This window comes from Cervus elaphus, chromosome 9 (genome assembly GCF_910594005.1).
Source record: "Cervus elaphus chromosome 9, mCerEla1.1, whole genome shotgun sequence".
In the NCBI taxonomy this organism is placed as follows: Eukaryota; Metazoa; Chordata; class Mammalia; order Artiodactyla; family Cervidae; genus Cervus; species Cervus elaphus.
This window is the reverse complement of record NC_057823.1, coordinates 50481505-50497060: the sequence shown is the minus strand read 5'-3', so window position 1 is coordinate 50497060 and position 15556 is coordinate 50481505. Positions and strand designations below refer to the sequence as shown.

General features: G+C 46.4%; 1 protein-coding gene across 3 annotated transcripts in view; it reads left to right on the top strand.

Annotated features, from left to right (window-relative positions):
- Positions 1-14959, top strand: part of KLHL3 (kelch like family member 3) — a 125656-nt gene extending 110697 nt beyond the window's left edge. For all 3 annotated transcript variants that reach the window (XM_043912846.1, XM_043912848.1, XM_043912847.1), the window contains 3 exons: positions 3003-3143; positions 5991-6134; positions 10299-14959. In XM_043912846.1, the coding sequence (XP_043768781.1) occupies positions 3003-3143; positions 5991-6134; positions 10299-10327 (314 nt within the window). In that variant the 3' untranslated portion in view covers positions 10328-14959. The remainder of the gene's footprint in view (positions 1-3002; positions 3144-5990; positions 6135-10298) is intronic.
- Positions 14960-15556: the final 597 nt, after the last annotated feature.

Here is a 15556-nt window from a genome sequence, read left to right as displayed (position 1 = left end):
CACCGGCAGAGTCAGGATTCCTACTCAGGTCTGTCTCCCTTCAAAGTTATCTTTTTCTGACCTCAGATTATCTGAGTCTCATTCTTATGAAGTCTCAGTCTTCCCTGGAAAAGCTAAAGCTTGCTTGTCTTTGTCTTAGGGGGTCAAAAGTCAGGTTCGTATTTGGAGATAAACTGGTGTCTCTTCCCCAACTTTTCCCCCTTCCTGACGTGGGAGGAGAATAAATCCCCATGTGTGGCCCACTTTGGCCTCCTGGGGGGAGACCAGGAGCTTTGGGATTTTCCGGGAAGTGAAGCAGCAGCCCCTTCTTCCCGGCTTGGTCTGCCCCGTCACCTGGGGGCCCAGGGGCAAGGGTCTTGGAGGGCAGACGGAGGCGCTGGGGGCTGGGCACCGGCTCTCTGCGGCATGGTGACTGATGACCACCCCGGCTGGCGGGTAGGCCATGTGACTTCTGGGAAGGGAAGCCACAACTGAGAGCTTTTCCCCACAATGTTATTACTTTATCTTTTTTGTATTTTTGAAGTTTGAGTTATGATCTCATTTTATACCACCAGACACATGACCACTTCCTCAGCATTCCTTGAAAATTAGGCTGTTTTATTTTTTTTTAGGCTGTTTTAATATTTTTCAAGAATCACTGTATACTCACTCACTAGTTAGAAAAAAAAAAAAAGCTGTATGATTCCATTTAAGAAGCATTTGTGTTTGGAAGGCTATTTTTAGGGAGTTTGTCTCTGCCCATCCTGACAGGTTGGCTCTTCCTAAACACGCAGCACATGAGTGGAGGGCAGGAGGTCTGGACCTTGGTTCTGGGTCCACTCGAGCGTGCTATGTGGTCTTGGCCTCCGCTTCCTCAGATGTGAAATGAGTGAGTTGCAGTAGGTGTTCCTGAGGGTTCAGTTCAATTCACAAGTCTCCTGATTCTCCTTCCTTCACAGGGCTCTTTTAGCAATTTCGGTTGATAGTATTGCTGGAGTCTTCTTTGTACTTACTGGAAATCCTATGTGTGACTGAGGTGTGAGAGTAAGAGGTCACAGCCCAGGAGCAGGGCAGCTCCTAAGGAGCAGAGCAGCACACTGAGGTGTGTGGCTGTTCCTGGGAGCACCCGGAGCAGAAAGTGTGCAGGGTCAGCCCTGAGCAAAGCCGAGCACAAAGCCACCTCAGAAAGTTCAGCCTCCTCCTGTGGATAGAGCTGCCTTTGGAGGCCTTACTGCTCTGTGTCAGGCTGCCCAAGGGTCACTGCTGAGTGGGTGTCCCTCAGGCTGCTCGTGCCTCTCACCTGGGCCAGAGGCCCTGGATGGTGACGAGGGAGGCACAGTGACCTCAATTCAGGGGACGGTCTCTTTCCCCCAGGTGGATTCTTTCCTCAGTGCCCTGGGCTCAGGTTCCTGGGGCAGCATTTCTTTAGTGCCTCACCTCCCTAAGATTCAGGGAAGCCTCCCCTCTGGAGTTGGGCACCTGTGTACTTGCCCTAGTAGGTGTTCTTTGGTGACTAAAGACCCAGAGACCCTGGCATGGGGGCCCTGGTGGCTCACACTGTGTTCACCTCTGTGTGAACTTTAGGGAGGAGGCCGCAGAAGGGCGCAATGTCCCTGATTGCCTCCTCAGCAGGGGTGTGCAGTGCCAGCAGATGGATGTGCGGAAAAGAGGCCATCTCTAGGTTCCAGCGTGTGCTCCTTCCTCTGCACATGGAGGAGGGGAAGGTGAGGCAGCTTGGGAACACACTGAATTGTGTTTATTAACATGAGTCCATCAGATAGCCACTGTTGATGCAACACCACCACCTGCTGTTAGTTTAGGGCAACTGCGAGGAACCATTTGCACACCCGCATAATTACTGGTGGAATTTTATACGTCTTGTCATTCAAGCAGTATTTGTTGAGAACCTATTACGTGCTGTTAGGCACAGGGCAACCTACATGATAAGGCAAGCATGGTTCTCGTCCACGTGAAGTTTATATTCTGGAACTTGAGACCTTGGGTCTGAAACCTGGCTGCATGTCCCAATCACCTGAGGTACTTTTTCTGATTCCTGGCCAATGTCTCTGGGAGTGAGGCTGTGGAAATCTATATTTTCAAAAATTCCCCAGCTAACTGAGCTGCAGCCTGTCCATGGAGTGGAGTAGTCTGTGGTTCACTGGAACTACCCATTTAGTCCGGCTCCCTCACTATACATGCGAGAACCAAGGCCTTGAAAGGGCAGCACCACCTGGTGGGCAGGTTGAAGACACAGGTCCAGAACCCAGGTATTCTGGCCACCGCATCAGCTGCCCTTCCTAGGGCACTGTGCCACCCACCTGCTTTCTGGATTTTATTTCCTTGACTTGTATTGTTGTTGTTGTTCAGTCTTGTCCTACTCTTTGTGACCCCATGGACTGCAGCACGCCAGGCCTCTCTGTTCCTCATCATCTCCTGGAGTTTGCCCAAGTTCACGTCCATTGTATTGGTGATGCCATCCAACCATCTCATCCTCTTGTATTAAAGGGTGACATTCTCTTGACTTGTATTAGAGAATGTCAAAAGGTTATGCTGAAACCTATAAACGATGCAGTCCTGGCCCTCAGTTGAGGCTTATCACCACTGAGAGTGATTCAGGGCCCTTCTGCCCCTTAGGAGGAGAGCCCAGGGGCAGAAAGGACAGCTTCTGATTCCAGATAAACAGGGAGGTCTCAGCAGTCATGATCTCAGCACACCTGCTGTGTAGTTTCCATTTTAAGTCTCTTTAATACACACACACGTATTATATGTATTTTTACATGTCTTTAAATAGAAATGAGGTCATATTTGCCTTCTATTTGGAGGTTTTCTGGTTGGCAATTTTATGAGGCAGGCAGGGTGTCATTATATTTGTTTTACAGACGAGGACCCTGAGTTACAGAGAGACAAAATAGTGCTCCCCATGTCACCCTGCTGGTGATGGCTGTCCAGGACGGGTGCCAGGCCTCCTGGTTTCTGGTTGTGGCAGCCAACCTGAGGCTGCGACTCTGTGCTCTGCCTTTCAGGGGTTGGGGTCCTCAGTGGGCAGCTGTACGCCACAGGTGGGCACGATGGGCCCTTGGTGAGGAAGAGTGTTGAGGTTTACGATCCTGGAACAAACACCTGGAAGCAGGTGGCAGACATGAACATGTGCCGACGCAATGCAGGTAATATGATGGCTCCTCCCTCTTTTCCTTGTGGGGAGGTTGTGGGTGTTTTCTCCTTGCAAACACTGGCCCTAAAAGAGGCAGAATGGAGAGCTCCCATGGCCTGGGGCTGAGCTTGTATCCTGAGCAGGGAGTGTCCATTTGCTGGGCAGGGAGAGCATGGAACCCCCAAAGCTATCCAGAGGGCCCCCTCTCAGAGGCAGAAGGTTCCTTCCCTCCTGGTGAAGCATGGTGACTTTCACCGCACATGGATGGACTCAGGCCCGGAGGAGCTGTGTGCCCAGGCCCAATGGCTTTGTTGAGTAGCTAAGCCTAGGGCTGTGTGGATAGGGCCACACAATGACACTTGGTTCTATCTTTTCTTTGCTGATGTCTGGCTAAAAGAACCTCTCGCTTTCCCCCAGAAACTGATTTCCTTCCTTTCAGTGGTATCCATGAAAGGATTTGTGATCCATTATCCAAAAGGACCACTTTCCTTATTCTCTTGCTTGTATTTCCTGTCTCTCTTTCCCTTCCCTTCCCCTCCCCTTTTCCTTCCTGTAGGAATGATTTTCCTTAGAGTGTTTAGATTTGTTCCTGGAGGCTGATACCTCTATTAAACCATTTCCCTTTAGACCTTTTCCCTATGGGTTGTGTCTTATGTTGGTATGTCTTGCTTTCTGCCTTCTCACTCTATCCAAGTGTTGGCTCAGCCCAGCTTCCCTGGCTGGAAATACAAGTGGGTGACTTTCAGGCATACTTATTTCCTTTATGCTCAAATTACCTGCTCGATAAACCCATTTGCAGCTGACTTGTTGAAAGTGTAAATAGAGGGGAGTTTATTAATTTGCTCATTGTCTAAGCCTGCTGTGATATAACCTGACATTTGGCCTTGAGCCACATGAATGAGGAATTACAGAACCTTCAAGGCAGCTAATGCAAGAATTCGGTTTAGATGTAAATGCACGTGTATGCCCACATTCGCAAATAGATATTTCTATTTTTTATAACAAAAATGGAATCTTTCTGTAATACTACTTTATTAAAACCTGCCTTTTTAGATCCACTTTCCAATCTTTTATGAATATCTTATTATAACACTAAGCCTATTTACATAATATTATTTTAAATGGCTGTAACATAATTTAAAGAGCCAGGCTGCTATTGGACATTTAGGTCATTTCCATCTTTTCTGTAAGTAATGCTTTGGTTGTTATAAATAGCCTTTATAGCTAATTAATGCACACATTTAAAATTATTTCTTAGAATAAAAGGTCAGAAGTGAAATCTTGGATTCAGAGGGAGTATATGTGTTTTTGACATCACCCAGGAAAGTGGTGCCTTTTATACTCACCAGTATTTGAGAGTATGTTCACCAACACTGGTAATTACTACTTTCTGAGCATCACCCACCCCTCAATCGGGCTTCCCTGGTAGATCAGGTGGTAAAGAATCCACGTACAATGTAGGAGACCCCAGTTCGATTCCTGGATCCAGAAGATGCCCTGTAGAAGGGATAGGCTACCCACCCCAGTATTCTTGCGCTTCCCTGGTGGCTCAGATGGTAAAGAATCCACCTGCAATGAGGGAGACCTGGGTTCAGTCCCTGGGCTGGGAAGGTCCAGGATTCTTGCCTGGAGAATCCCCATAGTCAGAGGAGCCTGGTGGGCTACAGTCCATGGGATCGCAAAGAGTCAGACATGACTGAGCAACTAAGCACACAGAAGCTGCTGCTGCTGCTAAGTCGCTTCAGTCGTGTCCGACTCTGTGCGACCCTGTAGACGGCAACCCACCAGGCTCCCCCGTCCCTGGGATTCTCCAGGCAAGAACACTGGAGTGGGCTGCCATTTCCTTCTCCAATGCATGAAAGTGAAAAGTGAAAGTGAAGCCCCTTGGTCGTGTCTGACTCTTAGTGACTCCATGGACTGCAGCCTACCAGGCTCCTCCGTCCTTGGGATTCTCCAGGCAAGAGTACTGCACAACCCCTGAATTAGGGCTTCCCAGGTGGCAAAAGTGGTAAAGAATCCAGCTGGCAGTGGAGGAGACATGGGTTCAATCCCTGGGTTGGGAAGATTCCCTGAAGGAGGGCATCGCAACCCACTCTAGTATTCTTGCCTGAAGAATCCCCATGGACAGAGGAGCCTGCTGGGCTAAAGTCCATGGGGTTGTAAAGAGTTGGACACGATTGAGCATCTGAGCACATAATCCCTGAATCTTATTTTGAAAAAGGACACAGAATATTGGACTGTGGCCTTTTAAAGTCTTGATGAGCAGTACTTACATTTTCCTACTCTTGAGTCCCTGTTACATGAGACCTTGCCCCCAAACCTGCTGCCTCTGAGATCAGGGTGGGTAGAAAGCCTTGTGCCTGAAAACGGTATGTGGATTTAGACACCAGTTGTGTGAAGGGATCATAAGCACAAGCATTAGTGCCCCCACAGTGTTGATGAAACAGGGCTTTTCAGGGAAAGCAGATTAGAAGTGGTGTGGGTGAGATCCCCTGAGTTGTCTTCTTTATCAGCTCAGACTGAGCGCGGGAGGCCTGTGCGCCCTGTGCAGTAGACTGGGGCCTGTACCTATGGTGCTCCGTGCCTATTTATAGGGTCAAGATCTGGGAACATCTGTGGGCCTGTATCCTTGTGAAAGCTGCCTGGTCAGAGAGATGACTTTGTTAGGAAGGGGGCTCCTCAGAGCCCAGTGACTGTTGGGTGTTCATTCATTGAGCAGACTTAAACCTAAGGAGCCAAGTATCTATTGTGCTACCACAAAGGGAAGGAAGAGTGCCCCCAGGGCAATCTAGACTTGTCTCTCGCCCCTTCTCTTGTGCTCCTGCTCTCATGCCTCCTCTGGCCTCTATTTGATTCCCAGGGGTCTGTGCAGTGAATGGGCTCCTGTATGTGGTTGGAGGGGATGATGGATCCTGTAACCTGGCTTCGGTGGAGTACTACAATCCTGTCACTGACAAGTGGACGCTGCTGCCAACCAACATGAGCACAGGGCGGAGCTATGCAGGTCAGTGTGTTCCACCCCACCCGCACCCCGACACTGGGGCCGGGGATGGGCTGGGGCAGGTGGGGCCCAGGTCAGTTTGCTTAACTTGGGATCGAGTGCCTCCTCCAGGGATGGCAGATGATTGTCACATGTCACCACTCCTTCATGCTGTGCCCGTGACAGATACCCATAATTAGCACTCATTTCCCCAGTGAAGTTGAAGGTAGCCTCTGAACTCTTCTTCCAGGGAATCTGTTCCAACTGATCTGAGTGTCATAAGAGGTTTTAGAATTTCATTGCCCTTCCTGACCAGCCTCCAAAACCAGGAAATACAAGATAATGTACATGTAAGTTCTAAAGGAAACGTGCTACACAGGCTTTAGGACATGACATGCGAGAAGTGGCAGAGTTAGGGAATACTTCCTGGAGGAGATGAAGCCTAATTAAACTTGAAGGCTGGGTCACAGCCACAGAGATAGCTGTTTTTTGCCAGGTACCCACTCCCTGCACCACAAAGCAGTGTGTTAGATATGGTAACTATTCCACAGCTTAGCTGTTTCCCCTCATGTCAGACATTAAGTAGTTCTCAGAGTCTTCTTTTGCTAAGATAAGTAATGCGCCAGTAAATAATGTTATTTATAAATCTTTACCAACAAGATACTCTTTTCAACAACCCTCTGGTTGAATGAGACTGTATACTTCCATTTTATAGATGATGAAACTGAGGTTTGGAATGTTTAAATAATCTGTCCAGGATCATGTGACTAAAAAAAGTGTCAGAGTCAGAATTCAAACCCAGTCCTAAGCCCGTGCCTTTTGTGCTACCATAACTCAGGGTTGGGGGGTAAAGCAAGAGGCTGGAGAGAGGAGGGAGGGATGAAGCTGCTGTAGAGGCTTTTTTTTTTTTTTTTTTTTGCCTGTGAAATCAGTTTCCTGACCAAGGATTGCACCCATGCCCCCTGCATAGGAATCATGGAGTCTTAACCACTGGACGGCCAGAGAAGTGCCTATGGAGGCTTATTCCTGGTAGGGGGGTGTGTGTGACAGTTTTGGTGAGGTGCAGGGCACAGGATCAGAGTTGGTGAGGCTGAGGTCAAGGGTCTCTAGGGAGACAAGCAAATATATCTATGTAGCTCAGCTTCTGGTTCTCCAGAAACTGGAAGAGTTAGAGCTAACCTTTATTTATTGAGCACACACAATATGCCAGTCATTCTCCTAAGTATTTTATGACCATTATCATTCACTATGACTCCAGTGGTATTCTTATTCTGTTTTTCATTAGAAAGGTCATTATTCCATTTTGTTTGGATTTTAGTGCAAAGGAAGACTATGCCATGCAGGCTCAAAGGGCTTTGTATGGCGTTCCGTCTGCCCAAGGCTTCAATTAATGAACTTATTTTACCTTTTTTTTTTTTCCTCATTGAGGATTTTTATCAACTAAATAGAAAAGATTTCAGGGCATTCTGGTCCTAGAGTGGTTCTGTTCTCATTGTTATTAACTAAAACCAGCACTATCATTTTCTCTCCGAAGCTGAGTGAAAGGTGCAGGGCATTTTCCTATATGAGGCAGGGAGGCCAGTGAACGATGCCCCCTTGGCTCCATGTGAGCCTTAATGAGAGGGGAAAGTGCAGGTGTGAGTAGTTAGAGTTTTGGGTATGTGCTGAATATTTCATGTCCATTTCTTTACTGTCTGCTTACTCCAGAAGTAGGTGGGAAGGAGACGAGCAGATGTTCAGTTTATGTTCAAACCCATTGACTGAGTGAATCTATTATCTTAGAATCTAAGGAAATGGCCTGACATGCAAAGATTTATGGACAAAGTTATTTATTGGAGCATTATTTATTATAGCAAAAAACTGAGAACTACTTATTTTCAGATGTGAGGGGCATAGCTAAATAAGCCGTGGAATATTTATACAGCGGACTTGTTTTTAATATGAGAATATGTTTGTGACAGGCTGTTAGGTTAAAAAAAGGATGATGCGAAATGTATGTACCATGTGAGCTCGGTTGAGCAGTCCTGGGTCACAGGGGTTGGAGTAGCTCCTGCTTACAGAAATGGATATTGGAGTCACATCTGAATTCAAGTCCCAGCTTTGCCACTAGCCCTGGGCCTCTGGGCAAGCCAGTCAGTCTGATTGAACCCCTGTTTTCTCATTTGTGAAATGAAAATAAAATCATATCAAGCCTCTTGGGGCTGTTGTGAGAATGAAATGTGAGAATATGTGGAAAGCACCTGGCACAATGCCTGTCTGGCAGGTAGAAACCTCTCAGTGGCTGATTATGACTACTATTAGAAGTCAGGATATATTCCAAAAAAGAGAATGGTGATTCTCTTTGTATGTAGGGATTAATTTTTTTTTCTTGGTGTTCTTCTGTGTTATCTAAAATTTCCATAATGGGAATATTTTATTTTATAATCACAAAGCTTATGTAAAAAGCAATGCAGGAGCCTGCTTTTGAAAGAAATGCTACCTTGAGAAGGAGGAGCCTCAGGTGCAGGCAGGATGTTCTGAAGGGCAGACAGCACATCTGTGTCTGAGGACTTGGATTCTGCCACCTCTGATCTTTTCTGTCTGAACCTTTATCCAGATATTAACATGAAATGCATGTCTCAACAGAATCTCAACATTTGGGTGTCCTGGGCTTTCTTTTAGCTATGTTCTCTCAATCTCATTTTCAACCAGATTTGATAGTCTAGTCATGGGAACATGTTAAAGTAAGGCTCCTAGTTACACCTTACCTGTAAATTAGAATTTGTTTCAGCTGCAGGTACCAGAAAACCTGTCAGGTACTTGCTTAAATAAGGAAATATCTTATTTGTATGTATGTATTTGTCCCAGGCAGAAAGGAGTCCCTGGCTAGCCTGGGGGTTCAGACTGTTATTGAAGAATCAGGTTCCTCCTGTCTTTTCTGTTCTGCCAGCTTTATGAATAGCTCCTGCTGCCCCTTGCACCTTACGTGCGCTTCTTCCGGGCAGGTCAAGGGAGAAAGCCAAAGCTGCAGCACTGGCGGGCTTGTATTTACAATTGCATGAGCCAGGATTGCAGCACCTCTAGCTGCAAGGAAGTCTGGGAACCTGAGCTCAAAACTTGCTCCTCTCAGTAGCAGAGGACAGCAAGTAGAAGAGGTGTTGGGTGAGTCTGCCTGCAAATGTCTGCTGCACAGCTGCAGCCCATTACATGTAAGATTTTAGGCTCCTAAGTTAGCTGTTGAGTATGGTTCAACTTGGCTAAAACAGTAACACATACAGACATGTTTGGAATGTTTATCCAAGCGTAGAATTTAGCATTGGAGGGATCTTTCAGTTAGATGGGCTTCCCTTGATAGCTCAGTTGGTAAAGAATCTGCCTTCAATGCAGGAGACCCCAGTTCGATTCCTGGCTTGGGAAGATCCACTGGAGAAGATTTAGGCTACCCACTCCAGTATTCTTGGGCTTCCCTTGTGGCTCAGCTGGCAAAGAATCTGTCTGCAATGCGGGAGACCTGGGTTCGATCTCTGGCTTGAGAAAATCCCCTGGGGAAGGTAAAGGCTACCCACTCCAGTATTCTGGCCTGGAGAATTCCATGGAAGGTATAGTCCATGGGGTTGCAAAGAGTCAGACACAACTGAGTGACTTTCATTTTCACATTCAGTTAGATGAGCTTAAATATGTGGGAATGGAGCCTAAAGAGGTACATGGACTTATCTGAAGCCACAATGCAGCTTGAGTGGTGGCTGAGCTAGGATGGGAATTTACTTGTTCTTGTTGCCATGAAGTCAGTCCATTGTTCTTTCCAGTTCATTTCCATGTCTGCTAAAAGGGGACATGAATCACTCATCACTTCTCTTAAAGTGATACAAACTTAGAGCTGTGAGGTTTCCAGTGAGGGTGCTGAGTGCTGGAAAGAGGAGTCATTACAGTATGAGATGAGTTGGTGTGATGATGCGAGGTGAGATCTCTCATCTGTGTCGTTGAGGGACTGTGCTTTATGTTTCAGCATCTTGTGGGTACTTAGCTGTTACAGCAGGAAGCAGCCAGCTGCTGACAACCTGAGTCCACAAGCCCTTCAGTGTTTGGGTATAAGCCATCCCTATTTCCCTTGACTGTGGCTTGGGATGTTGTTCATGATCTCCTTGAGACTCTGAATAAGTTTGCAGAAACTATTAATAATATGGTAACTTTCTCCCCCTTTCATCTTAGGTGTTGCTGTGATTCACAAGCCCTTGTGACCCCAACTCCCACTGCCAGGAGGTGGAGGAAGGGAGGGGTGCTGCCTGTGACTCAGCGCAGCAGGACCACGCTGGTTGGATGCCACTCGCTGCCGGAGTCTGCAGTGGGGCGGGAACTGCCCTCCTCTAACTTGGCAGTGTTGTCTGGGTGGGAAGACAGTGATTGACCCCTGGCTCCCATGAGGTGTTTTGTCCCCTGCCCTGAGGAGTGGGTTCCTGATAGTTCTGGCTGCACCTTTGAGCACTATGTGTGTGTGTGTGTGTGTGTCTGTTTCTATAGGGGTATTAGAGAAGCTGGAACTTTTGTGTGTACGTGTGTGTATGTGTGTGTGTGTGTGCAGGGGTGTGTGTGTGTACATGCGTGCACAGAACCTTTTGCTTCACTAAGTTGGGGGATGATGACAGTCTACTCCATTTCTGTACTACTGATCCTTCTGCTGTGCTAAAAAACAAGTCACAGAAGCCTCTCTTCTGGATTGGCCCATGGGGACCTTGAGACTACTAAAGCTGCTCTCTACTGGAAGTGCAGTTGGACATGCCAAGAATGTCCAGAAATGACCAGGCCCATGTACTGGCCTAGACCACTGGCACTGTCTGCAGAGGAGCGGGGCTCTCCTGAAGCTGCCCTGCGTCCTCTGGGTGCTAGAACTAGGACCGTGGGTTCTCCAGCCCCTCGGCTGGGTGCTCTTCCTTCACCTCTTCTCCCGGAAGTTCTCGTCAGAACTGCCTGGTCTCCGGGCCCCTGGTCTTTGATGTAATGGATTCCAAGTTTGGAAGATTTTGTGTCTCTTCAGCTGATAAAACTAGCTCTTCAGTGAAGCACTGAATAACACACTGGAGAAAAAAATATGTGGGAAACAAAAGCAACAAAACCAAGTGGTAGGGCTTTAGTCCTTGCCCATAGTGGTCTCAGAGAAGACCCTACTTCTGGTTTTTCCCGGGATAGGACAGCCTCTGTTTATACTTATTATCCAGATTTAATTATTCAGAGCATCCCATTTTACTCTCATAAGTGTTCTGGTTTGGTGGTGAGGTAAAAGGTCACCCTACCTCCAAACCCAAAGATAGGTTTTTCCTTGCACTGGATGGAGTCATGTATGATTCACATGGACATGGATGACTTTAAAGGGGTATACTGGCTGGCCCTGGCCCTCAGTTCCAGTCTGTGAGGAAGGTTCTAGTCTGTCTGACACCCTTGTCCTCCTTTCCTGTACTCTCCCCCATTCCAGGCCTATACCATCTCTCCAACCCTCAGAAATCCCACTCCTTGCTTCCGTGAGGGAGGACATGGTGGTAGGCCCTGGATGTGCGATGTCTCTCAGGAATACTTGCATTTTGAGACGAGCTTGATGAAAGCTTTGCTAATTCACAGGTGAAAATGATTAATGACAGAACTTCAGACATCTGGAGAGGGGTATTTGAGGTCGCACAGACTCACTTGCATTAAAAAAAAAAGAAAAAAAGAACCTTAAGGCTGTACTGTTCCTGAACTAGCAAGTTGCTTATATTGGAATTTCCAGCATAAGGAGGGGAGATCTTATGTCTGGAGCAGCCTCACAACTTGGGGGCTGGGATTTACCCTTCTTGCTGTCAGAGTCCACCCTTAGGGAGCCAAGGAGCTTTATGAACAATGACGTTGGACTTCTGATACAACTGGGCCCCTTCTAAGCAGATGTTGCAGGAGGCTGGCATTCTCCCCACTTCACCCCAAGTTAGAAACCCAGGACTCTCCCCAGCGAGTTGGCCACTCTGTGTATTTACTGTATATTTATTGTGCACGAACCACTCAACTCTCTTGAGGGGGAAGCATCTCCTTATGATGTTGAGCAGATATTATATCAGCGAGATGTTTGGAGAACACCAAGGCACCCAGGGTCTTTAGCAGCCTTGGGAAGAGGCTGAAATATCCAGCTTTTATGGACCTAGAAGAACAGTTCCAAAGATCCAAAGAGATCAAGACATGCTGTTAGCTGGACGTTCCACCCTTACCTGGCACAGAGGTGGCTGTGGTTTCAGAGCTCTGCCTGACTCTGGATCAGAAGCTGAAGGAATGTGCATTCTGTTCCAAATGTTGTTCTCCTCCCTCTCTGAGGAAGGTTTGGGACTTTGTTTCAGGCTGTGTGTATGTGTGTGTGTGTGTGTGTGTGTGTGTGTGTGTGTTGGTGATAAGGTTGGGGGTTGGGGTCTGATATGTGCTGTCACACAGCTCCTGATTTCAGATAAAACGTGAAGTACCCCCAACACTTAGAAGCTGAACTTTCATGCTTATCATGCTTGTGTAGGGGAGGCTACTGTTCATGGTTATCTTCCCACAGAGGGTCCCCTCCATGAGAGCTAGCCAGCGTGTTTTCTGCTTTTGGATTTTTGCTGTTGGCCCCTTCTTACGTCTCTCTGCCCAGGAAGCACTGCCCCTGTTGGCAGTGTTCTGAGGCTGTGTTCATCTCACCTCCATGCGTCCTTTCTCACGGGGACTAGAACACTGGTACGTCATCACCAAAAAGCCAATGTGCTGTATCTGCCCACAGATGCCATCCAAAACTAGCTCTCCCTTTACCACCATATGATTTTCTCCCTACAGTGGGCACAATAGACTTATTTTCAAGTCTGTGCTGGTCATGTGGTAGGTGAGCCCCCCATACCCCTATTCTGATGGGCGCAACTGCTTATGAATGCCGCTTTGCCAGTGGCGTATCTGAAGTCTGATCACAGTAATGAAATGGAATTGCAGCCCGAGGTTAGAAGCAGTTTAGACTCTGCTTGGATACTGATTTGGACAACAGAGAAGTCAGACTCTGAATTCCAAAGTTATTTCTCTTAAGTACCCAATGGCATCTCTCCATCTAAAAAGTTGCAGTATTATGCAAATGAAAGTGACCTCATTTTCTGCTATGCAATAAGAATACTTAATTCTTTTTTGTGACAAACCAGTTGCAATATCCCCTAAGATGCTTTCTGAGCTGTCTTACTTTGATATCTGTTGTGTAATGTTTGTATCTTCCTGAGCCAGATGCTTTCAAAGATTGCCTTTTTATAAAACTGAAGCTATAGCTTTCAGGCTAAAGTTTTAATGTAGATATTTTTATAAAATAATTTTTCACAATATTTGAATTGCTTTTTATTATCCATGATAATGAAATGTTATGTTCTATTGTGTCATTGTCTCTAACATCATTCATGCCTGTAGGTATTTTCCCTTTGTTTCTCACCTTACCCAGTCTGATTTTTCAGTAGCTCCAGGCTGACTTGGAGGCTTCTTTCTTAACACCACATTGCAAGGGAGATTGCCAAAAAAACACACAAATCACTGGTGTTTCTTCAGTTGTTTAGAGTTTAACATTAAGCCTGAAGCAGCACTTACCCATCTAAGATGCCTGTCTGCTTTTCCTGGAGACAGGCTTTCGGCAGGGGTGAGGCAGGGTGAGTCTGGTTGGCCCTTCTCCTGGCATCTCTCACGGTCTGGCCTGGAGTTTGGCATGGAGAAGCCCAGGGAAAGACCTGCCCTTCAGCATATACTCCAAGGAGGTTCTAGGTCCAGCTGACTAGTCTTCATTCTTTCCTATCTCCTTGTTCTTCAGAGCTTCAGGACTAAGCCCTTTGCTGCTGGATGATGTATGTCTCTTGAGAAAACATCTTGTCAAGGAACTTGAAAAGAGTGGTCATGGTCCCTGCTAAGAATGTGATCAGCATGTGCTTTGCAGATGTCCATACTACACTCACAACTTACTCGTCTCTTGAGCTGTGTCTACACTCCAGGCTCTATTTTGTGTATTTATCTGCCAATTAGTCTCATTTAAAGAATCTTTATTATTTTTGGGACAGGTGCCATTTGACTTGCCTCTGCGCTCCCCATTCGTACCTTGATGGATCAAGTTGGGAAGCTAAGCAAACTCGTAATCCAATTAGTTGGAGTTTTTCTGTTTGTCTAGAGAAGCGAGGAGGTTAGAATGTATTTTTTTAAAAGGTTTTGCACTATTTAGAGTCCTAAGCCCCTCATGTTCAGCCGTGCTGTGTGTCTATTGACCAAGCAGGAGAGCTCGCAGCTCTTCCGACATTTGGGAGTGTCAGAGGCCTCTTCTGTAGTGGATAATCACAACCTCAGAGCCCCTGTGCAGCTCTTATCATGGGGCTCGTGACTTACAGATTCAGCATTGGCCAAGGAAGTAATGCATGGGACCGGAGCATTTGGAGCAACAAAGTGCCCCAGTGCTACGTTCTCACCTTTGGTTATGAGATTTCAAATTATTTTACCCCCCTTTCAGTGGCAATAAGAACATTTGTTGGACTTCTTGTTTAATTCGTACATAACGTGTAAAATACTTTCTTTGAAAGCAAATTCAAGGCACTGAATCTGTATGTCTGTGTGGGTGCTGTGTCCGTGTGGCTGTCCATTGGCAGGCAGACTTGATCCCTGACACCCTGTACACCACACTGCGTGAGTCAGGTCCTTGATTGGGTGTTCTCTGCTTGGATGGTAGGAACCATAGAGCTTGTGAGACACTTGTCACCTGCTCCATCGGTTACAGCGCTGGCTGAGGAGAACAGTTCCTCACATGTATTCTTTTAACAGGACTCGTGTTCTAGTTTCCTGTAATTTATGTTCCTTTAATTTTAATAAAAGTTGAACTGTGAGAATCTTTCTCAGTATTTCATTTTTGTCACCCATCCTCTCTACCCTGTCTCAGACATGAAAAGGACAGAACCACTCCTGCGTGCTTTCAGTTAAAAAATATTTTTTCTTCAAGACGTACTGGACAGAGTCTGGGTTCCTTTGGTGTCTATTGTCTGGCACAGTGCCAGATCCATGAAGCTCTTCAGTGAGACCCACAGAGGCCAGTCCCCTCAGTGGGTATTCACGGTCATGTGGACAATTGCCTGGTGATCACTGTGAGGTAAGTGAAATGGTGTCAGGCACCCAGAGAAGGAAGCAGAGATTTGGCTATAAATAAACATTGATTTTTTTTTTAAGTTTGTTACAAGAACTAGAGATTGTATAGATATTTTGTTAGGTTTGAATCATTAAAAATGCAAATATATTTTATCAAATATACACAGCTGTTTATTAAATATATTGACTTATATAATATCAACACACATGAAATAATAGTCACAGCTAACACTTACTGAGTATTTGCTATGTGCCAGCACTTTTCTAAGTACTTGGCTTTTATCCATACATTTAATCCTTATCATGGTCTTCTGAGTTACTATTATTATCTTCGTTTTACAGAT